The 21,049-nt window shown below is 45.5% G+C and overlaps 1 protein-coding gene across 2 annotated transcripts in view; it reads left to right on the top strand.

Moving 5' to 3' along the window:
* The first annotated feature begins 217 nt into the window (after positions 1-217).
* SNX6 (sorting nexin 6) overlaps positions 218-21,049 on the top strand; it is a 52,394-nt gene continuing 31,562 nt past the window's right edge. The window contains exons 1-4 of one of the 2 annotated variants that reach the window (XM_038405241.2): positions 218-321; positions 419-466; positions 10,875-10,979; positions 11,823-11,933. In XM_038405241.2, coding sequence (XP_038261169.1) covers positions 316-321; positions 419-466; positions 10,875-10,979; positions 11,823-11,933 — 270 coding nt within the window. In that variant the 5' untranslated portion in view covers positions 218-315. The remainder of the gene's footprint in view (positions 322-418; positions 467-10,874; positions 10,980-11,822; positions 11,934-21,049) is intronic. The other variant, XM_043515978.1, reaches the window with a different exon arrangement.

Genomic DNA, 21,049 nt, shown 5'->3' with positions numbered 1-21,049 from the left:
GTAAGGTGCACATTTGCAGTAAGGGCGCAGGAGTGCCGCCCACCTGACTCCGGAGGCCTTAACCTCGCCTCACCGCTCCCGACACCCTGCCCCTGCCGCGTGTGCGCCAGCCACGCGCCCCAGGTCCCCGGCCCGGCCCACGGGCTCCCTCAGCGGCCCTGCTGCGCCCCGCGGGAGCTGCGCGCCCACCCGCCCGAGGCGCGCAGCAGCCGCCTCCGCCTCCCGGTTTAGCTCCGCCCGGCCCCTCCCCTCGGCTCCGGGCTGCCTGGCGGGCTGGGCCTGCGCTTGCGGAGGGAGGGAGCGCTGGGAGCAGCCATGATGGTGGGTGTTTGGGCGACGGCGGGCGCCGCTGGGAGTCGGGCGGGAGGGGCGTGTGGCCGGGTCACTAACCTGTGCGCTTTGTCTCCCCCCGGCGCAGGAAGGCTCGGACGACGGCCCAGATTTCCTCTCCGAAGAGGACAGAGGAGTAAGTGCATCCGCCCCGGGGGTTCCCGGGCCGCTGGCAGCTGCGGACCGGGCCCTGCCCTGCCCTGCCGGCGCCTGGCACCCGGTAGGAGGGCGGCGGCTCTGTCCTGAGGGTCCCTGGCGGGGCGGGGGCGCTTCTGTTTTGCAGGATCTGAGGCCCCTGCGTCTGGGTTGTGGGGTCTGATCTGCGAGTTCCTGGGCCCCTCTCACTGGGGTACGGGGTGGGGGTATGGTGATGGCGGCAGCGTTGGCGTTTTTCTCCTGGGCTTGTGTGTGCATTTTACCTTAATCTTAGTTCCAGTTGTGTACCCTTGATCTTAACTCCTCGCCTCCCTAACGCTCCGGGTGTCTAAATGCCATGACCGACACTGATTTGTTTTGATGGTTTTTAAATGCTATTATGGTTTGGGATTCTTCTCCTATCAGGATAGAAACAACGCATCTTAACAAGTATACTTTAGCTGCTTGTTTATATTCCCCTATTTCCTCCACTCCAGTGTTTGTTTTTTTTAAATAGCTTTTTTTTAAAAGTAGCTTAATCCAGGGTTCATTTGTATTTTAGGTTTCAGAGTAGCAGCCGTGTTAGTCTGTATTCGCAAAAAAGAAAAGGAGGACTTGCGGCACCTTAGAGACTAACAAATTTATTTGAGCATAAGCTTTCGTGAGCTACAGCTCACTTCATCGGATGCATCTGATGAAGTGAGCTGTAGGTCACAAAAGCTTATGCTCAAATAAATTTGTTAGTCTCTAAGTTGCCGCAAGTACTCCTTTTCTTTTTTGTATTTTAGGAGATTCATATTTTGCATCTGTATAGTTCCCACTCAGATCTTTTCTTCTCTCGTACATGTGCTTCTTAAATCTTCTATTGCATTGAGCAGAGGTGACAGATTTGGTGGAGAGCACTGAATTCCATCTTTAATTATAGGCCAGGGCCTAGGTAATATATTAACACTAGCTTTTCTTTTCAGTTTATAGCAGACCTCCCACTGATAACAATGGGAGGTTTGTGCCACAGTATGTGTGCAACTAGGACTTTTAGTAACAGAATATTTTGTTGTTTAATTATTTATTTTTAGTTTGCTACCTCATTGTTGTGTTCAGTATCAGTTAGAAAATATTCTAACCATTGGGCTTGCACCTATTTCTGCCCTTTGTTTCTCTTCATCTTCCCTGTCTGGACCTTCTCTGTGTTAGAAAAATGTACCAGTTTAACTAGAGTGATTGATTGAAAAATGCAGATGCACTTAAACTGATGTTCATATTGTTTTGGCTTAAATCAGTCTCTTAGGAAGAATGGACCTTGATCCGCTAGATTGATAGGGGAAAAGTCATGCTTGGTTTGGGGTTAGCTAGCATGTGATAGCTAATATAGACAACCCCATAAAAATTAGGAACTTCTTAAAATGAAAGCTAAGATTCTGAAAATGCCATGTAGACCACAAAAATATATCATGCGAATCATATATTTAACACCTCTGCCATAAAGTTAGGTACTGTGGCTGGATTTTTAAATGGGGACAGGTAATTTTGAGCAATAATGGTATGTAGGCATACATGTTAAGATTTAATTAGTTTTGGTCATAAAGCATAAAATGCAATTAACAAGAGGTCAGGAAGGACTGTTACTCCTGTGGACTTGCACTGTTTGGCAATTGTATGGTAGAGTCTTTTTAGTATTCCTACTGAAAAATGCAGAGTAAATAAGAGAGGGAGGGTGGGGAGAATAATCAGTGAGCACTTATAATGCCAGCCACTGCAGAAGCGAGAGAGAGAGAGAGAATGTGTGTGATATTTCTAGAAATAAATAGATAGGTTGCCCTTCTGTGAAACATTAGATAATGGCCATAGTTGCAGGCCTTTGTATACCAGTAGACTGATCTTGTTTGGAAAATTCTATATTTTCCCTCCCACTACTGCTACAAGCTCCTGTAGTAACATGTTCATAGTACTGTCCCATTTAATGCCTTTAAAAATGTGTTAGTCAAGGGTCTTGACCAGGGATCTCAAACTCAAATCACCATGAGGGCCACATAAGGACTAGTATATTGGCCCCGAGGGCCACATCACTGAAACCTTTTCATACGATACAAAAGTATAGTAAAAAATGAAGACTAATATAGTATGCTATTAAAAGTCAATGTATTAACTTTTTTAAAACTGTAATGCGAAGAGGGGTTTTAATAAAGTATAAACACCTGTAACTATTCCTTATGTGGTCAGGTTTCAGAGTAGCAGCCGTGTTAGTCTGTATTCGCAAAAAGAAAAGGAGTACTTGTGGCACCTTAGAGACTAACAAATTTATTAGAACATAAGCTTTCGTGAGCTACAGCTCACTTCATCGGATGCATTAATAAATTTGTTAGTCTCTAAGGTGCCACAAGTACTCCTTTTCTTTATGTGGTCAGTAACACTGTTGATGATCTACACCAGGGGTCGGCAATCTTTCAGAAGTGGTGTGCCGAGTCTTCCTTTATTCACTTTAATTTAAGGTTTTGCTTGCCAGTAATCCATTTTAGAAGGTCTCTCTCTATAAGTCTATATAACTAAATTATTGTCGGATGTAAAGTAAACAAGGTTTTCAAAATGTTTAAGAAGCTTCATTTAAAATTAAATTAACTTGTTGATCTTATGATGCTGGCCCCCTCAGCCTGCTGCCACCCTGGGGTTCTGTTCACCCGGGCTGGGACCCCGGGCCGGTGGCGGGCTGAGTGGCTCAGCCCGCTGCCGCTCAGCCCGCTGCCACTCAGCCCACTGCCGGTCTGGAGTTCCGTCCGCCGGCTCCTGCCAGCCAGGGTCCTGGCTGCTGGCCCCGCTCAGCCCGCTGCTGGTCTGGGATCCCGGCCCTGCTCACATAGAGTGGATACCTACCTTCTCCCTGGTTCTGGCCCATTCTCTTTCTCTCTCTCTCTCTCTCTCTCTGCACCGAGCTGAGGGTGGGAGTGTACTGAGCACAGAGCTGGGGGTGAAGGATCAGGCTGGGGGTTGGGGTGTAGGGTCTGGCCAGGAGCTAGAATGAGGGAGGGGGCTCAGGATTGGGGCAGGAGGTTTGGGTATGGAGTGCTTATCAGGGCAGATCCTGTCTGGTGTGAGGGGTGCAGGTGGGAATGTGGGAGTAGGGGGGAGTGTAGGAGCTCCTGTTTGGTGCTGAGGATGGGGGTGGGAATGTGGGGGATGCAAGAGTCAGGGCATGGAGTGTGAGGGGGCTGGGTATGCGTGGGGGGTGCTGGAGTCAGGGCTGGGGTTGTGGGGGGGTGCAGGGGTCAGGGCAGGAGGCTGGGGTGTGTGGGGGTCAGGGCAGCGGGCTGGGGGGGTGTGAGGGGGATGCAGGGGTCAGGGCAGAGGGCCTGGGGTGGGGGTGGGGGTTGGAGTAGAGGGCTGGCAGTGTGGGCTAGTGTCCTGGGGGTGCTCCCTGCCCAGAGCAGCTCATGGCAGGGGGCTGGAGGGGATATGCCCTGATTCCACTCCCCCTCCCCAACGCCCGGTCCCCACCTCTTCTCTGCCTCCTCCCCTCGTGCTCGGGCTCCGTGCTCGGGCTCCGTGCTTTTCCCCCTCCCTGGCAAGGGCCATCAGCTTATCAGCGGCAGGGAGGGAGAGGAGGAGGGGAGGAACCCAGCATGCTGGAGGAAGAGGTGGGGAAGGGGGGACCTTGCCTGCCCTGCAGCAGCAGCCGGCAGAACCAAGCTTCTTCACCCTGCCCCCGCGGGGGAGGGGGGCAGGCAGGATTTTTAATGGCACGCTGCTGCCTGCTGGGGTCCTGACGTGGCCCAGCTCAGCCCGCAGCCGGCCTGGGTTCGGCAGTGAGCTGAGCAGGGCCGGCGGCTGGGACCTGGCAGGCAGCAGTGTGCCATTAAAAATTGGCTCACGTGCCATCTTTGGCATGCGTGCCATATGTTGCCAACCCCTGATCTACACTAAGAATCTAACAACATAGCTGTAATGGCAGGAACTTTTTAAAGTAACTATTCATACAACATATGTTGCCACTTTTAACAAACATTCTTCCCAACTACTTACAGCGTGCCTTGCTCTGCCTCTAAGGTGGCAGCTTGGGGCAAGGTGGAGTAGATCATGCTTGGAGTTGTAGGCCTCTATTGAGCGAATTTACTCAGCAGTCAGCACTTGTGTTGAAGTATCCGCATCCCCTAGGAGGTTCGGGGATTTTTTTTCCCACCCAGGCGTTGTTGAGGGTGAGAGGCGTGGGGAACAGGCTTGGCTTTTGTAAATTGGAAAATCCAAGATCCCTGTTCCCTTCCCTCCCCTCCCCCCGGTGATATTTCTTTCTGATTCGCCTTCCCTTTCCCTCCCTCCCAGTGTTAAAGGAAAAAGGCTTTTTCCATTGGCTGGCTGCTGCTGCTTTCCCGGCTCCCTTCTCCCCCAGCGTTTCACACTGTGCATGGGCTCAATGGGGATGGATTTCAATGGTGGGTGTGTTTGGCCCTCCCTTGAGGGAGGGGGGGTTTGAAGAGTGGTGAAGGGCTGGCCGAGGGTTGGTGTGAGGCGGGGTATAGCTGGTGGGGTGGATTGGGGATGCAGGAAGAGCAGACTCAATGGCTTGGTCTGGAGCGAGGACCTGCAAGGCTGTTTGTTGAGCTTGGGCAGTTTGACTTGTGTAAACTTCAGCGAACTGTGGAAACGGCTCATTGAAATGCATGCAGCTGACATCCCCGTCCCCAGAGTTAGAGTGACTGTAAACACTGCCTTAAACAGCAGCTTGGAGAGCCCGCCTGCCTGCCTGCCTGCCCTCCTCCCCAGAGCATCTTGTGTGGGAGCTGGCAGCAGCAGGGCCAGAGGTGGGTTATGTTTTGCTTCCCATCCCTGCCCCGGTCCTGCCTCTTCTCCGCCTCCTCCCCTGAGCGTGCTGCATTCCCGCTCCTCCCCCCTCCCTCCTGGAAAGTCCTAAGTGCCACCAAACAGCTGTTTGGTGACGTGAGGAGCAGGGACACGGCACGCGGGGGGCAGGGAGTGAGGGGATCTTGGCCGCCGGTGCAGTCGGCGCCTATGATGGATTGCAGGAAGTAACTCCGCGGGGCCGTGTGTTTGAGACCCCTGGTCTTGATTAAGCAGCTCTTCAAGTATACCTTTGAAGCGGCCAGTAGGAGCCTCTCTTCTTTCTCTTCCTTTCACATCCCAGTGCCAAATAATTATTACAGAACAACATAATCACCATCCCTTCCCTTAACTTTTCCACTGATATTACTTTCAGACCCCATTTTTCATTGCCTATTTATTCTGAATCTAAATCCCCAGCATTAACTACCAGGCCTCTTTGCAGATTCTTGGTAGTTGATCATAATGTGATCATAAATGAAAGGAGCACAGGCAAGCTGTTCTGAAGGGCTTGTCGTCACATAGAGCGCTACAGTGGTGCAACGGCACTGCTGTAGCGTTTTAGTGAAGATGCTCCTATGCCAACAGGAGAGCTTCTCCCATTGGTGTAGTTAATCCACCTCCCGAGAGGCAGTAGCTATGTCGATGGGCGAAGCTCTCCTATTGACATAGCGCTGTCTACATGGAGGGTTAGGTTGGTATAACGACGTTGCTCAAGGATGTTGATTTTTCATACCCCTGAGTGACGTAGTTATAGAGAGAGAGGTCTGTAGTGTAGACCTGGCCTCAGATTCAGCTATTTGAGTCTTAAAAACTTTAGCAGCTCTTTTCTGTGGCAATAGTAAAAACAAGTGCTCTTTTGTAAGTTGGTATTTCCCTGGACTTTTTTTTTTTTTTTTTTTTTTTTTTTTTGGATCACCCTCCTGTGTTTGCACAGGTCATCCCACACTCTATAGTGAATGACTATACACCAGCCTTTGATTAGGTTAATTGACTTCCTTACTGTGTATCTCGACCCTTTTCTCTCTCTAAAGTTCAGACATTGTCATTTCAACAGCACTCTTAATTTTTTAACAATGCATGGGTAGATGTTACTGTAAATGGTATGACATAACGAGAACTGGCATTTCACAAGTAGTTTGACTAGAGTGTGCCAGTTTCCTCACAGTAGTGTTTGAAACCTACTTTGCCCTTGAGAGAGAGTCCAAGATGATACTTTGCTCTTGACCACACCTCTTTTGAGGTCAGGTTCCTTCTCTCTGAGGTGCCCCAAGAGCAGTTACTCTTATTTTCAGCTTCCAGTTACTTTAAATAAAAGCTGGATTTTTTTTGTGTTCAAAGTAGAGAAAATAGCTTTTATTTTTGTAATTCTCTAACTGATTTTAATTGCTTTACGAGAAGTTCTACTAGGTGGCCATAAAGTATGAATTGAAGTATAGAAACATTATGTGCAACTTGGCATAATTGCATGCCCACCCTAAAATCAGGCTGCCAGTGCTTTTCGCAAGCTGTTGGTTTAGACTTTCAGCATCTCTATGAAAGTTTGCAGTGTAACCCAGATTTTTCTTTTTCCTTCCCCCCTCTATCAATAAGCCATCTGTTAAGTCATTTTTTCTTTCAAGTAGTAATGTATAGAGTAGGGCAATTTCTTCACTATTGTGGCATGACAGCATTGTTCTTGAGTCAATACCCAAAAATACAAAGAATTTATTCTTGTTGCACAGTGACTCACAAAGTTCCTTCAGCTTTCTGATTGTCTTTCATACCATTTTTAGAATGCTTCATTACCTTAGCAAATATAAATGGTCCTGTTGCCAGGCAAGCAATGTAGCATAACTTAATATATTGTTAAACTCCCTAAGGTTTATAGAGGAAGTACATTTGTATCTGTTGGGCAAGCCATCCATCACAACAGTGTGTTCTTACTTATTGTTTGCAATTGTCCTATTTACTTTTGTCCTTAAAATAGTGGCTTGTGTTCAGAAAGTTACATTTGACATTAATATAGTGGAAAAAATATAAAAGTAAAATAGCTTTGAGATTCCAAGCATTGTATAAAGCACTATTGTACTCACCTTAGAGTCTACACTGCACCATTTTTGGTTTTGTGTGACGCTTTGTTTTCTTTCACCATCTTTCCAAAGAAAGTTAGTACAGATTGGCAGGGACATTGGCTTTTTTTTCTGCCTTTGTCATAGGATGGGGTGTAGATCATCTGCTAGGATCATCTGGGCAAGTCTTGCCTAATCAATTCCCTGCCATTGCAGAGACCTCAGAGATTGGTGGCACCTCAGGGAGATTTAGCGGGTCTAGTGAAGACCTGCTAAATCGATGGCAGAATGCTCTCCGGTCGACCCTGGAGAGCATCTCCCATCGACGCAGTGCAGTGAAGACACCGGGGTAAGATGACCTAAGCTATGACGACTCCAGCTACATTATTCACATAGCTGGAGTAGCGTAATTTAGGTCGATTTACTCCCGTAGTGAAGACAAGCCCTTGGTCTCTCTTGTTCTCTGCCTGTAGCACACAACAGTTTAGTCTCCTGAGAACTAAATTTAGTTCAGCTAAAGCATTGGACTCAAAATATGAGTATCTGGGTGAAATTTAATGGCCTGTAATATGCGGGAGATCAGATTAAAATAGATAATCTGATGGTCCCCTCTGGCATTAAACTATACAAAACAGATTTTTCTTCATTCTGTCGTCATGAAAGTCAGTTTACAGAAGTCTTATTTGAATAACCCAAACTTGTCTTTTATCCATTGTACTGCAAATTAACTATTAATGGCATTAAGGAGACTTCCATAGAAAATTATACACTTGTTTTTACATGCTACAGAGTTGGTAGTTGTACAACATGAGATGATATTTTCATAACCATTTTGAAATTTGGACTTAACTATAAAGACTGCAAGTCTAGTGGCATTCTATGAAAAAGCTGCTATGTGGATATGATATGAAAGGATGTTTTGCTACAAAACCTTACACTTCAGCAGAAACTACAAAAACAAAATAGCCAATTGTCTTGTAGCCAAAAATGAATATCACAAATATAAAACTGCAAATAACAAAAAATTATTGGTGGTATAATTAGATAATGATGTGTGAGAAGGTTTCAAAGTAACCTTCATATTTTTAAAATGTTTGGCTGCCTGTTTGTTCCTTGCAATAATTAAGGAACTGAAACTGTGAATGAGAACTCTGATTCAGACCTCAATGTGAATTTACAATAGTTATAAATACTATTTAATCAAGTCTCCTGTGCTTTGCAAAATTGTACAAGGTGAGACTTGCTTCTAAATAGATATTAGCTTTGCTTAAGTATAAATCTTTTTTTTTAATTTTTAGAAGTTTCATGAGACCTATATCTTTAAAGGAAAAGGGTACTAATGCCCCAGTCCTCCAGATACACCAGAATATTCAAGACATGTCCTGCACATGCAGGGACTAGAGGAGAGATTTTGTGTCAAATTACTTTATTGTATGAATGATCTCATACAATGATATTGTATGAATTCACCTGTAGGGTGAATTAAGGATATAACTCTAGATTGTCCACTCCCATTGAAAGGACATACTGTGCTCATCTCAGAGTTCTCTTTGTTTTCTCTTCAGTGGGATTGGGCTTCCAACCTCACACTGATGAAAGGGACTATAATCTGGAAATCTGGGTTTTCCTGGAGAAACCAGAGTGAAACTTCAACTATCTTGGGTAGTAGCATTTAGATCAGGGGTGGACAAAATGTGGCCCGTCTAACATTTCTGTCCGGCCTCCTCGCGATCTCAGAGTCCAAGCTGCTAAAAGTCCTACGGGGGAGTGGGTTGCTCAGGCATGCTGCCTGCCTGCCATGGCCCCATGCCGCTCCCGCAAGTGGCCGGCTGCTGCTGGCATGTCTCTGTGTACCCCTGGTGGGGGTGCAGGTGGCTCTGTGCACTAACCCTCCTCCCAATGGGAAACTGGCCAATGGGAGCTGCAGGGTCGGTGCTTGCGGGCACAGGCAATGGACAGAGACCCACTGCTCCCCTCCCACCAAGGGGCATGCAGAGACGTGCAAGCAGCAGTCGGCCGTAGCTGCTTCCGGGAGCAACGCGTAGCTATGGCCGGCAGGGAGCCTTTCTGAGCCCTGCTGCACTGCTGGCTGGGAGCCGCCTGTGGTAAGCACCTCCCGGCCAGAGCCTCCATCTTGCATCCCCTCCCGCATCCCCATCCCTGTCCCAGGTCAGAACTCCCTCCTGCACCCAAGCTTCCTCCCAGAACCTGCACCCCCTCCTGCACCCTAATCCCCTGTCCCAGGTCAGAACCCCCTCCTGCACCCAAACTCCCTCCCAGAGCCCATACCCTTCACCCTCTCCTACACCCCAACACACTGCACCAGCCGGGAGCTCCCTCCTGCACCCAAACTCCCTCCCCAGACCCCACATTCCCTCCATTAATATAGTAGAAATGTGCGGCCTGTGGCAACTTACCAAAATTTGTGGAGTGGCCCCCCCCTGCGAAAATTATTGCCCACCCCTGATTTAGATCCTACATCTCCTTCTTACCTCTTTATTCTTCCACTATCAGATGAGGAACAGCAGTAACTCCTTGAAGAATTTTTTTTGCCATTGTCGATAGGGGCGTATGCAATCAAGAGGCAAGGCAGCAGCCATCGTTCACCCCCTTCTTGTCTTCAGAGCCCAGACTCTTCTTTTTTTGGCACCTACTGAGAGACTTAGTTGGGGGAGGGAGTGCTGTTAGCCACAGCACTCAAGTTGAAGTCCCCCATCTAGTTCTTCTGGCTTTAGTTTTTCCTTAGAACGAGTGAAGCACCTGATCCACAGTTTCTGCCATGATTGTGAATTTTGTCTTTGTTGGTTCAGACTTAACTGAAAAATTGAAAAATTTGGCCTAAATTGAATCTTTAGGTCTACTTCCTCTTAGTAGATTGTGAGAATCTTCAGGCTGACTTATTGAAACCTCAAATGAGAGCCACTCTACACATATCCTAACACATCTCTGGCCAGCCATATTCTCTAAAATAGACAAGATGAGATTTTTTTAATTAAAAAAAAAAATTGAAAAGACTTTTTTTAAAAATAAATCATTCCTTTTGAATATCAAAAAAAACAAAAGGCATAAACTGTCCCCCTCTCCCTCTTGAGGGCACCTTTAAAATTATCCATTCATATTACATGCTCTTTAGAGTTGTGTGTTTGTAAATAATAAAATAATGTAAAAAATTAAGGAAAAAATCCATCTGGCTGTTTAGAATTCAATCTTTAAAATTTACAATGTATTTTGCTTTTTTGAATTGTGAGAAAGTTAACAAACAATATACAATGAGAAATGCAAGTACTAATAATAGGGCATAAACAAGGAAGCATAGTAAATGAAATGGCCATGCATGGTTGTGCACTGCAAGAAATGTGGGTTGGATTTGTTTTCTCACTAGCTCTATTTTTTACATTTTGTAGTTTTGTTCTTACCATCTATTGTGTTGTAAGGATGCCCATCAATGCAGTATCAGCTCATGCTGCATGAGAAATGAAGTGCTATTTTCGTTTAGTATTTATTAAGTCTAAACTGATGTTCTTTGTTTAGCTTAGAGCAATAAATGTAGATCTCCAGACTGATGCTGCCCTGCAAGTGGATATTTCAGATGCTCTTAGCGAGAGGGACAAAGTGAAATTCACTGTTCATACCAAGGTAAACCCAGTCTTGTATCTGGATGACGTTTAAGCATAATAAATTAACTAAAAAATGAGAGAGACACTGTCAGCCTCAAGTTTCAGAGTAGCAGCCGTGTTAGTCTGTATTCGCAAAAAGAAAAGGAGTACTTGTGGCACCTTAGAGACTAACAAATTTATTAGAGCATAAACTTTCATGAGCTACAGCTCACTTGTCCACCAAATGCATCCGATGAAGTGAGCTGTAGCTCACGAAAGCTTATGCTCTAATAAATTTTAGTCTCTAAGGTGCCACAAGTACTCCTTTTCTTTTTGTCAGCCTCAAGTAATTAACAAAGAAAATTCAAGTTGTATATGCAAAAAATGTTGATTTAAAAGGTAAAACCATAACTTACTTAAGAGAACTTACTTGAGATTCTCTCTAGATTACTCTGTTTTACTTTGTGTTTCTCTCACTTACTTTGTTAAATTATTGGTAGGCCTTTCTACACACACTTGTATTCTTCAGCGTGGTGTACATTTTCTCCATTATTCACTATAGACTTGAACAGTGTACTTCAGGATAGTAGTATGTTCTGCCTCAGGTTTACATTTTAATTTTCTAAGTAACTTATTGCTTGATTTGATGGTTTATTGGTACTGTCTTTTCATGATGTTACTACTATAAAATAGATTACTTTTATCTTACAAAACGTTTAGAAGATAAATTGTTACTCAGGATGCAGCTTACTTTAGTAGAGTTTAAGGTTGTTTTACTGTTCTTCTAGTTATGGACTACTTTTCAGCATTTGGATTATAGAACGTGATATAGTAGTGTAAACATCTGAATACTTAAATCTGAAAAAAGCCCCCTTCTTTGCAGAGTTCTTTACCAAATTTTAAACAAAATGAATTTTCTGTTGTTCGGCAACATGAGGAGTTTATCTGGCTTCATGATTCCTTTGTTGAAAATGAAGACTATGCCGGCTACATTGTAAGTATTCTAAACCTTTCATTTTATTTGTCTTGTTCTTTTATGAAACGCTGTAGACTGAGGACTTGATTATCACGTGTACTGAGCACCTATTTAGAGCTAATAGATGCTATAGGTGCTCTTCCTCTCTCAAAAATCAGGCTCTGAAGTTTTCCTACATTGCGTTAAGCAATTTCATAAACTCAGATGTTGAAACGCATTCTTTGGTGAGCCAGTGTAATCTTCGTTATAACATGTTTTATTGTATTGTGCCTGTCTCCTCTTTGCTCCAAGAATTTTGAGTGGCTTAATGTTACATCTGTATAGTTTAGTCTAAAACATATTAAAACATAGAAGGCACGTGAACTGTGAAACTTGGCATACCTGTTTTCAGGAATTAATGTTTAACTTAGTGTTTGTTGAGTTATGTTTTTTGTTTCCTTTGTTTGTAGTTGGAATGGCAATAAAGAGTTCAATATTAAGCTGTAAAGTCATCAGTGGTCTTGGAATTTTGTTCCATTACTAATTGTTCATCTAGGAGGAGTAGAATCAATTTTCACTTTGAATTAATTCAAAGAAAATAGTAAATATGGTTTAAAGTAGGACAAAGAAATCATAATGCATTATTTAGAGGACTTCCCCCTTTGGACTTATTTCAGGCATTTGGGAAATGGATGTCTCCAAAGTAGTTAGTTACATGATGAAAGAAGTAACTGTGAACACAGCTAACTTTAACATCAATAAATTGCTTTAAAAAGGAAATATTTGACTTTAATGTTAAGTTTACACATTTAATTGAAAGTTTTTTTTTTTAAAGAGCATTCAAAACTAAAACATTGGGGTTTTTTTCAGAAAAAATATTTTAGTACTTTTATGCACATTGTCCATCCTAAAGCACCATTTTAGTTGATCACAAATCTGATCATATTAATTTTTTCATCCTAAAAGGAAGAGATGAGAGGTACTTGAGAAGAACAAACCTGTTTTCCTAGGCTATATCTATACTTAAAATGATAGAGGTACACCAGCAGCGTTTTAGTGTAGGCACTTACCACAGCGATGAGGGGTTCTCCTGTCACTGTAGTTAATCCAGCTCTCTGGGAGGCGGTAGCTAGGTCAATGGAAGCATTAGCGCTGTCTGCACTTGAAGTTAGATTGGCCTTGCTACATCTGTCAAGGGTGTGGATTTTTCATGCCCCTGAGAGACTTAGCTATGCAGATGTAAATTTTCAGTGTAGACCAGCCCTTAGTCAGTTTGTTAATGCTTTGAGATTAATTTTTCTGAGTGTGTAGTAAGGGCTTAAAATGAAATGAGAAGTTGTTCTTAAAGAGTTTATATTAACATGTTTAGACTTCAGCATAATTTTGCTTCCTGGTGTACAGGCTAGTTGAAAAATTCACACCCCTGAGAAACGTAGTTAAACTGACCTAAGCCTTGGTATCGACACCTTTGGGTGGATGGAAGAATTCTCGAGGGGGTGGATTTACTGCAGTGATAGAAAAACTCCTTCTGTCTCTGCTACAGCAGCATAGCTGCAGCTGTGCTGTTATAGTGCTTGTAGTATAGGCATAGCCTTAGTAATTCAGGAACAGTTAAGATGAATTGTTTTAATTTATAGTGCACCATATTATAAAATAACTAAAAGGTTAAGTGGCCCAAAATTTTACCTACTGTATCTTTATTTACTGTATGTGAAGATCGTATGTCTTTTCCAACAAATATATTTTTTAATGCCAGCAGCCTAGCAATAGCAACTTAGTATGGTAGAAAAATGACTCCAATTTCATGCTTTTCAGAAAATATGACTGGATGGCATTAATAGAATTTTTGAAAATACCTTGACTATGTCCCCTTTGTTTAAAAGAAACATTAGAATAGTTAACTGAAGTTAATTAAGTGAATCAGAAATGGTGTTTAATTTTCATAAGACTAGTTGTAAGTGATTATTGGAACCAGAAAATAACATTTTAGTAATATGAAAGGAGACTATCATGGGGCATTGGGATAGTATCCTCCATAAATCGTTCATCAGATGACTTTTGGCCATAAGAGTGTTAACTATGAGTAGGGAGGAGAATAGCAGGAGTTCAGGTCTAAAGCTTTAAGCAACTTAGGCCATGTCTACTCTACAGTATTAAGTCAGTGATCGTAAGTTACTTTAATAACATCAGTGGAGCACATCCACATAGTGTTCTTTGTGTTGGCTTGAGTGCGTTCATAGTTGTTGCTCTTTCATTGACACAGAGAGCATTGCATCATGGGTAGCTCTCATGTGCAACTTGTCATCCTTTGCCACTGGGAGTTCTGGGATCGTGGTGAATCATGAGGATGTGCTTGCTGTTCCGTGATGCAGTTATTTCCGTTCCATCATTCCATGTGCTTTCTACTTCGTTTTGTGCCATTTTTTAACAGCCTTTGTACACTGTGTGCCCAACTGCCTGACAGCATGGAGCTGCTGAGCATTATGAACACAATGTGGCTGGTACTGCAGTATTTCATGGGGTGTGAAACAGAGTGAATCAGTGGTGTTCTGCTGTCTGCCATGGAAACAAATAACTCAAGATTGCTGCTGGCATTCACGGAACAGCTTGCCACAGTGGTTGGTACTGGGATCAGGAAACAAGCACTGAGTGATGGGATCGCATCATGATAAATGTATGGGATGACGAGCAGTGGCCTTAGAACTTTTGGATGCTCAAAGCCACCTTCCTGGAACTGTGCGCGGAATTCACCCTAACACTGTGGCGCAAGGACACCAGAATGAGAGCTGCCTTCCCTGTGGAAAAGAGTGGTGATTGCTGTGTGGAAGCTGGCTACCAGTCAGTCACAAATCAGTTTGGAGTCGGAAAATCCACCGTGGGTTTTGGCAATGCAAGTGTCCAGGGCCATTAATTGCCTCCTGCTATGAAGGACTGTGACTCTTGGTAATGTGCAGGAAATAATACATGGCTTTGAGGTAATGGGATTCCTTAGCTGCGGCGGGGCGATAGATGGAAATGTCCCAAATTTGGCCTGTGACCATTTTGTGATGGAGTACATCGACCGAAAGGGCTACTCCTCCATGGTCATGCAGGCGCTGGTAGATCACCATGGCTGTTTCACTGTCATAAATGTGGGGTGGTCAGGGAACATGCATAATGCATGCATCTTTCAGAACATTGGACTGTATAGAAAGCTGCATGCTGGGACTTTCTTTCCAAATCAGAAGATTCTGATGGGGGATAAGGAAATGCCCGTAGTGATCCTTGGAAACCCCGCCTGTCCCTTACTCCTGTGGTTCATGAAGCCTTACACTGGGAGTCTAGACAACAGCAAGAAGCACTTTAACAACAGGCTCAGCAGGTGCTGAATGACCATTGAATATGCCTTTTGCTGGTTAAAAGGTTTCTGGCGCTGTCTTTTTAGACAGTTAGACCTCAGCGAGGAAAATATTCTGATAGTCATTGTGGCCTGCTGTACTCTGCATAATATTTGTGAAGTGAGGGGGGGAAATATTTCCCCAGGGTTGGACCACTGAGGCCAAGCGGCTGGCTGCTGATTTTGAGCAGCCAGATAAAAAGGCAATTAGAGAGGTGTAGCGGGAGGCTATTTGAATCAGGGAGGCTTTGAAGGAGCATTTTGACAATGATTCCCCGTAATACATCTTTATGTAATGCATTCGGTCAGGCAATGTTTACTTGCTGCCTGTAGTACTAGCTTCTTGATCATTAATTGCAAGGAGCAAATATTGCTACTCATAGCAACTGTGTTTGAGAGATGTATGTATGTCACAAATAAAGACTCGTTTTATTTCAAAGAGTCAACTTTAATAATGGGATACAACAAACTTTTGATCAAATAGGGGACATGAAAATGAGGAACACTCTCACGAGAGGGCTCTCACAGCTGGGTGTAACTCCAGCTTTTGTTGGAAAATCAGTCCCTATGTGTGGAATGCACGGAGTACTGTGAGGGACCAGGAACATGCAAGGAATGCGATGGGGAAGTTTGGGGAGGGCACGGACTGGAGTTCTCTAGGGCATGGAGGGAGAGTTGGGCATGGATGTGCTCAGATTGCAGGTTAATGAGGGACTTCAACATCTGTCTGTCCCTTCAGGAACTTTTATCATCTGCTCCTGCCCCTGTGACCTTTCATGGCTATCCAGCCTGAGTCTTTCTTTTATGGTCTCCCTCCATGCTCTGGTTTGGCTATGTGCTGCATCTGTTGACTTTGTGAAACGTATCCTTCTTACTCCTCCTGGGTTGCCGCCTTATCTGATGGAGGTGCTTTGCTGGTTTGGAGGAGTGGGTCCTCAAGGGCACATCTGCAGAAGCCAAAGAAACAATGAACAGAGACAGTACTGTGAATGCGCTCCCAGCCATGAATCACAAAATTTACACACGCCTCTTGCTCGCTGTCCCTTGGTTAACACAGAGGTCAGCACGAGTCCCAATTATGCTGAGTTCGTGGGGGTGGGCAAGGGAGAATGGGCAAGAAGGGATAAAGGGTGGTTTGCAAAGTGGGTTACTATGGGTATGTCTACACTACGAAATTAGGTTAAATTTATAGAAGTTGGTTTTTTTTAGAAATCATTTTTATATAGTCAATTGTGTGTGTATCCCTACACAAAATGCTCTAAGTGCATTAACTCGGCGGAGTGCTTCCACAGTATCGAGGCTGACATCGACTTCCAGAGTGGTGCACTGTGGGTAGCTATCGCGCAGTCTCCGCCGCCCATTGGAATTCTGGGTTGAGATCCCCATGCCTGATGGGGCAAAAAACATTGTCGCGGGTGGTTCTGGGTACGTGTCGTCAGGCCCTCCTTCCTTCCCTCCGTGAAAGCAACGGCAGACAATCATTTCGCGCCTTTTTCCTGAGTTACCTGTGCAGACGCCATACCACAGCAAGCATGGAGCCCGCTCAGCTCACTGTCACCGTTTGTCTCCTGGATGGTACTGCATTGCTACACAGCAGCAGCAACCCATTGCCTTGTGGCAGCAGACAGCGCAATAGGCCTGAAAACCATAGTCATTGTGTCCGAGATGCTCCTGGCTGCCTCGGTAAGGTTGGGCAGACATGGGCGCAGGTACTAAATTAGGAGTGACTTGACCAGGTCATTCTCTTTAGTCCTGTAGGCAGTCTTATTGTACCATCTTACAGTGAGCAGGCAGGAGATGAGGATGGCTAGCAGTCCTATTGCACTGTTGGCTGCCAGCCAAAGATGTAAAAGGTAGATGGAGTGGATAAAAACAAGAAATAGACCAGATTTGTTTTGTATTCATTTGCTCCCTCCTCCCTCCCTCTGTGAAATCAACGGCCGACAATCATTTTGGTGAGGTCTGTCAGGGGCACCTTGAAAACTTTAATGGAGATTCAGTCCTGCCTGAAATACCAGAGGGAGGGATAGCTTAGTGGGTTGAGCATTGGCCTGCTAAACCCAGGGTTTTGAGTTCAATCCTTGAGGGGGCCATTATGTGTGACGGTTGTTTTTGTTTCTCCTTGATGTAAAGCCACTCCCTTGGTTGATTTTAATTCCCTGTAAACCAACCCTGTAAGCCATGTCGTCAGTTGCCCCTCCCTCCATCAGAGCAACGGCAGACAATCGTTCCGCGCCTTTTTTCTGTGCAGACGCCATACCACGGCAAGCGTGGAGCCCGCTCAGATCACTTGTGCAATTAGCAGCACATTAAACACCACGTGCATTATCCAGCAGTATAGGCAGCACCAGAACTGGCAAAGCGAAACCAAACGAGTAGGCGATGTCAGCGCAGTGATGAGGACATGGACACAGACTTCTCTCAAAGCATGGGCCCTGGCAATATGGGCATCATGGTGCAGGTTCATGCGGTGGAATGCCGATTCTGGGCCTGGGAAACAAGCACAGACTGGTGGGACCGCATAGTGTTGCAGGTCTGGGACGATTCCCAGTGGCTGCGAAACTTTTGCATGTGTAAGGGCACTTTCATGGAATTTTGTGACTTGCTTTCCCCTGCCTTGAAGCGAATGAATACCAAGATGAGAGCAGCCCTCACAGTTGAGAAGTGAGTGGCAATAGCCCTGTGGAAGCTTGCAACGCCAGACAGCTACCGGTCAGTCAGGAATCAATTTGGAGTGGGCAAATCTACTGTGGGGGCTGCTGTGATGCAAGTAGCCAACACAATCAACGATCTGCTGATATCAAGGGTAGTGACCCTGGGAAATGTGCAGGTCATAGTAGATGGCTTTGCTGCAATGGGATTCCCTAACTGTGGTGGGGCCATAGATGAAACCCATATCCATATCTTGGGACCGGACCACAAGGGCAGCCAGTACATAAACCGCAAGGGGTACTTTTCAATGGTGCTGCAAGCACTGGTGGATCACAAGGGATGTGTCACCAACATCAACGTGGGATGGCCGGGAAAGGTATATGATGCTCACATCTTCAGGAACTCTGGTCTGTTTCAAAAGCTGCAGGAAGGGACTTTCTTCCCAGACCAGAAAATAACCGTTGGGAATATTGAAATGCCTATAGTTATCCTTGATGACCCAGCCTACCCCTTAATGCCATGGCTCATGAAGCCATATACGAGCACCCTGGACGTTGTCAGGAGCTGTTCAACTACAGGCTGCACAAGCGCAGAATGGTGGTAGAATGTGCATTTGGATGTTTAAAAGCACGCTGGCACAGTTTACTGACTCAGTTAGACCTCAGCAAAACCAATATTCCCACTGTTATTACTGCTTGCTGTGCACTCCACAATCTCTGAGAGTAAGGGGGAGACATTTATGGCGGGGTGGAAGGTTGAGGCAAATTGCCTGGCCGCTGGTTACGCGCAGCCAGACCCCAGGGCAGTTAGAAGAGCACAGGAGGGTGCGGTGCATATCAGAGAAGCTTTGAAAACCAGTTTCATGACTGGCCAGGCTACGGTGTGAAAGTTCTGTTTGTTTCTCCTTGATGAAACCCTCCGCCCCTTGGTTCTCTCTACTTCCCTGTAAGCTAACCACCCTCCTCTCCTGCTTTCGATCACCGCTTGCAGAGGCAATAAATTCTTTGTTGCTTCACATTCATGCATTTTTTTATTAATTCATCACACAAATGGTGGGATAACTGCCAAGGTAGCCCGGGAGGGGTGGTGGAGGAGGGAAGGATAAGGCCACACAGCACTTTAAAAGTTTAAATCTTTAAAACTTATTGAATGCCAGCCTTCTGTTACTTGGGCAATCCTCTGGGGCGGAGTGGCCGGAGGCCCCACCACTGCGTTTTTGGGCATCTGGGTGAGGAGGCTATGGAACTTGGGGAGGAGGGCGGTTGGTTACAGAGGGGCTGTAATGGTGATCTGTGCTCCAGCTGCCTTTCCTGCAACTCAACCATATGCTGGAGCATATTAGTTTGATCCTCCAGCAGCCTCAGCATTGAATCCTGCCTCCTCTCATCATGCTGCCGCTTCAGCTTCAGCTTTCAGCTTCAGCCCTCTCTTCAGCCTGCCACCTCTCCTCCCGGTCATTTTGTGCTTTCCTGCACTCTGACGTTGTCTGCCTCCATGCATTCGTCTGTGCTCTGTCAGTGTGGGAGGACAGCATGAGCTCAGAACATTTCATCGCGAGTGTGTTTTTTTTTTTTCACCTTTTAATCTTCACTAGCCTCTGGGAAGGAGAAGATCCTGTGATCCTTGAAACACATGCAGCTGGTGGAGGGGGAAAAAAAAAAAGGGACAGTGGTATTTAAAAAGACACATTTTATAGAACAATGGGTACACTCTTTCACGGGTTTCAGAGTAGCAGCCGTGTTAGTCTGTATTCGCAAAAAGAAAAGGAGTACTTGTGGCACCTTAGAGACTAACAAATTTATTAGAGCATAAGCTTTTGTGAGCTACAGCTCTTTCACGGTAAACCTTGCTGTTTAATATTACATACATAGCACGTGTGCTTTCATTTCAGTGTCACATTTTGCCTTCCCCCCCCCACCGCCTGGCTAGCCCCTCTCCCGTCCCCGTGGCTAACAGCAGGGAACATTTCTGTTCAGCCACAGGCAAACAGCACAGCAGAAACTGGCACCTCTGAATGTCCCCTTAAGAAAAGCACCCTGTTTCAACCAGGTGACCATGAATGATCACGCTCTCCTGAGGATAACAGAGAGATAAAGAATGGATGTTGTTTGAACGCCAGCAAACATACACTGCAATGTTTTATTCTACAATGATTCCTGAGTACGTGCTCCTGGCCTGGAGTGGTAATGTATCCTACCATGGTGGATGGAATAAGGCTGCCCTCCCCAGAGACCTTTTGCAAAGGATTTGGGAGTACATCCAGGAGAGCCACGAATGCCAGGGCAAATTAATCATTAACCATGTATACTATTTTAAAAGGTACACTCACCAGAGGTCCCTTCTCCACCTGGTGGGTCCAGGAGGTAGCCTTGGGTGGGTTCGGGGAGGAGGGTACTGGCTCCAGGTCCAGGGTAAGAAACAGTTCCTGGCTGTCGGGAAAACCGGTTTCTCCGCTTGTTTGCTGTGAGCTATCTACAGCCTCCTCATCATAGTCTTCCTCGTCCCCAAAACCTGCTTCCGTGTTGCCTCCATCTCCATTGAAGGAGTCAAACAACACGGCTGGGGTAGTGGTTGCTGAAAATACAATCTAAAATGACATGCAGCTCATCATAGAAGCGGCATGTTTTGGGCTCTAACCCGGAGCGGCCATTCGCCTCTCTGGTTTTCTGGTAGGCTTGCCTCAGCTCCTTAAGTTTCACGCGGCACTGCTTCAGGTCCCTGTTATGGCCTCTGTCCTTCACGCCCTGGGAGATTTTGACAAATGTTTTGGCATTTCGAAAACTGGAACGTAGTTCTGATAGCACGGATTCCTCTCCCCATATAGCGATCAGATCCCGTACCTCCCATTCAGTCCATGCTGGAGCTCTTTTACGATTCTGGGACTCCATCATGGTCACCTCTGCTGATGAGCTCTGCATGGTCACCTGCAGCTTGCCACACTGGCCAAACAGGAAATTGAAATTCAAAAGTTCGCGGGCCTTATCCTGTCTACCTGGTCAGTGCATCTGAATTGAGAATGCTGTCCAGAGCGGTCACAATAGAGCACTCTGGGATAGCTCCCAGAGGCCAATACCATCTAATTGCGTCCACAGTACCCCAAATTCGACCCACCGAAACCGATTTCAGT

The sequence above is a fragment of the Dermochelys coriacea genome, chromosome 6 (genome assembly GCF_009764565.3).
Source record: "Dermochelys coriacea isolate rDerCor1 chromosome 6, rDerCor1.pri.v4, whole genome shotgun sequence".
NCBI classification, from domain to species: Eukaryota; Metazoa; Chordata; order Testudines; family Dermochelyidae; genus Dermochelys; species Dermochelys coriacea.
Note: the sequence above shows the minus strand (reverse complement) of the source record. Positions and strands in the feature narration are given on the sequence as shown.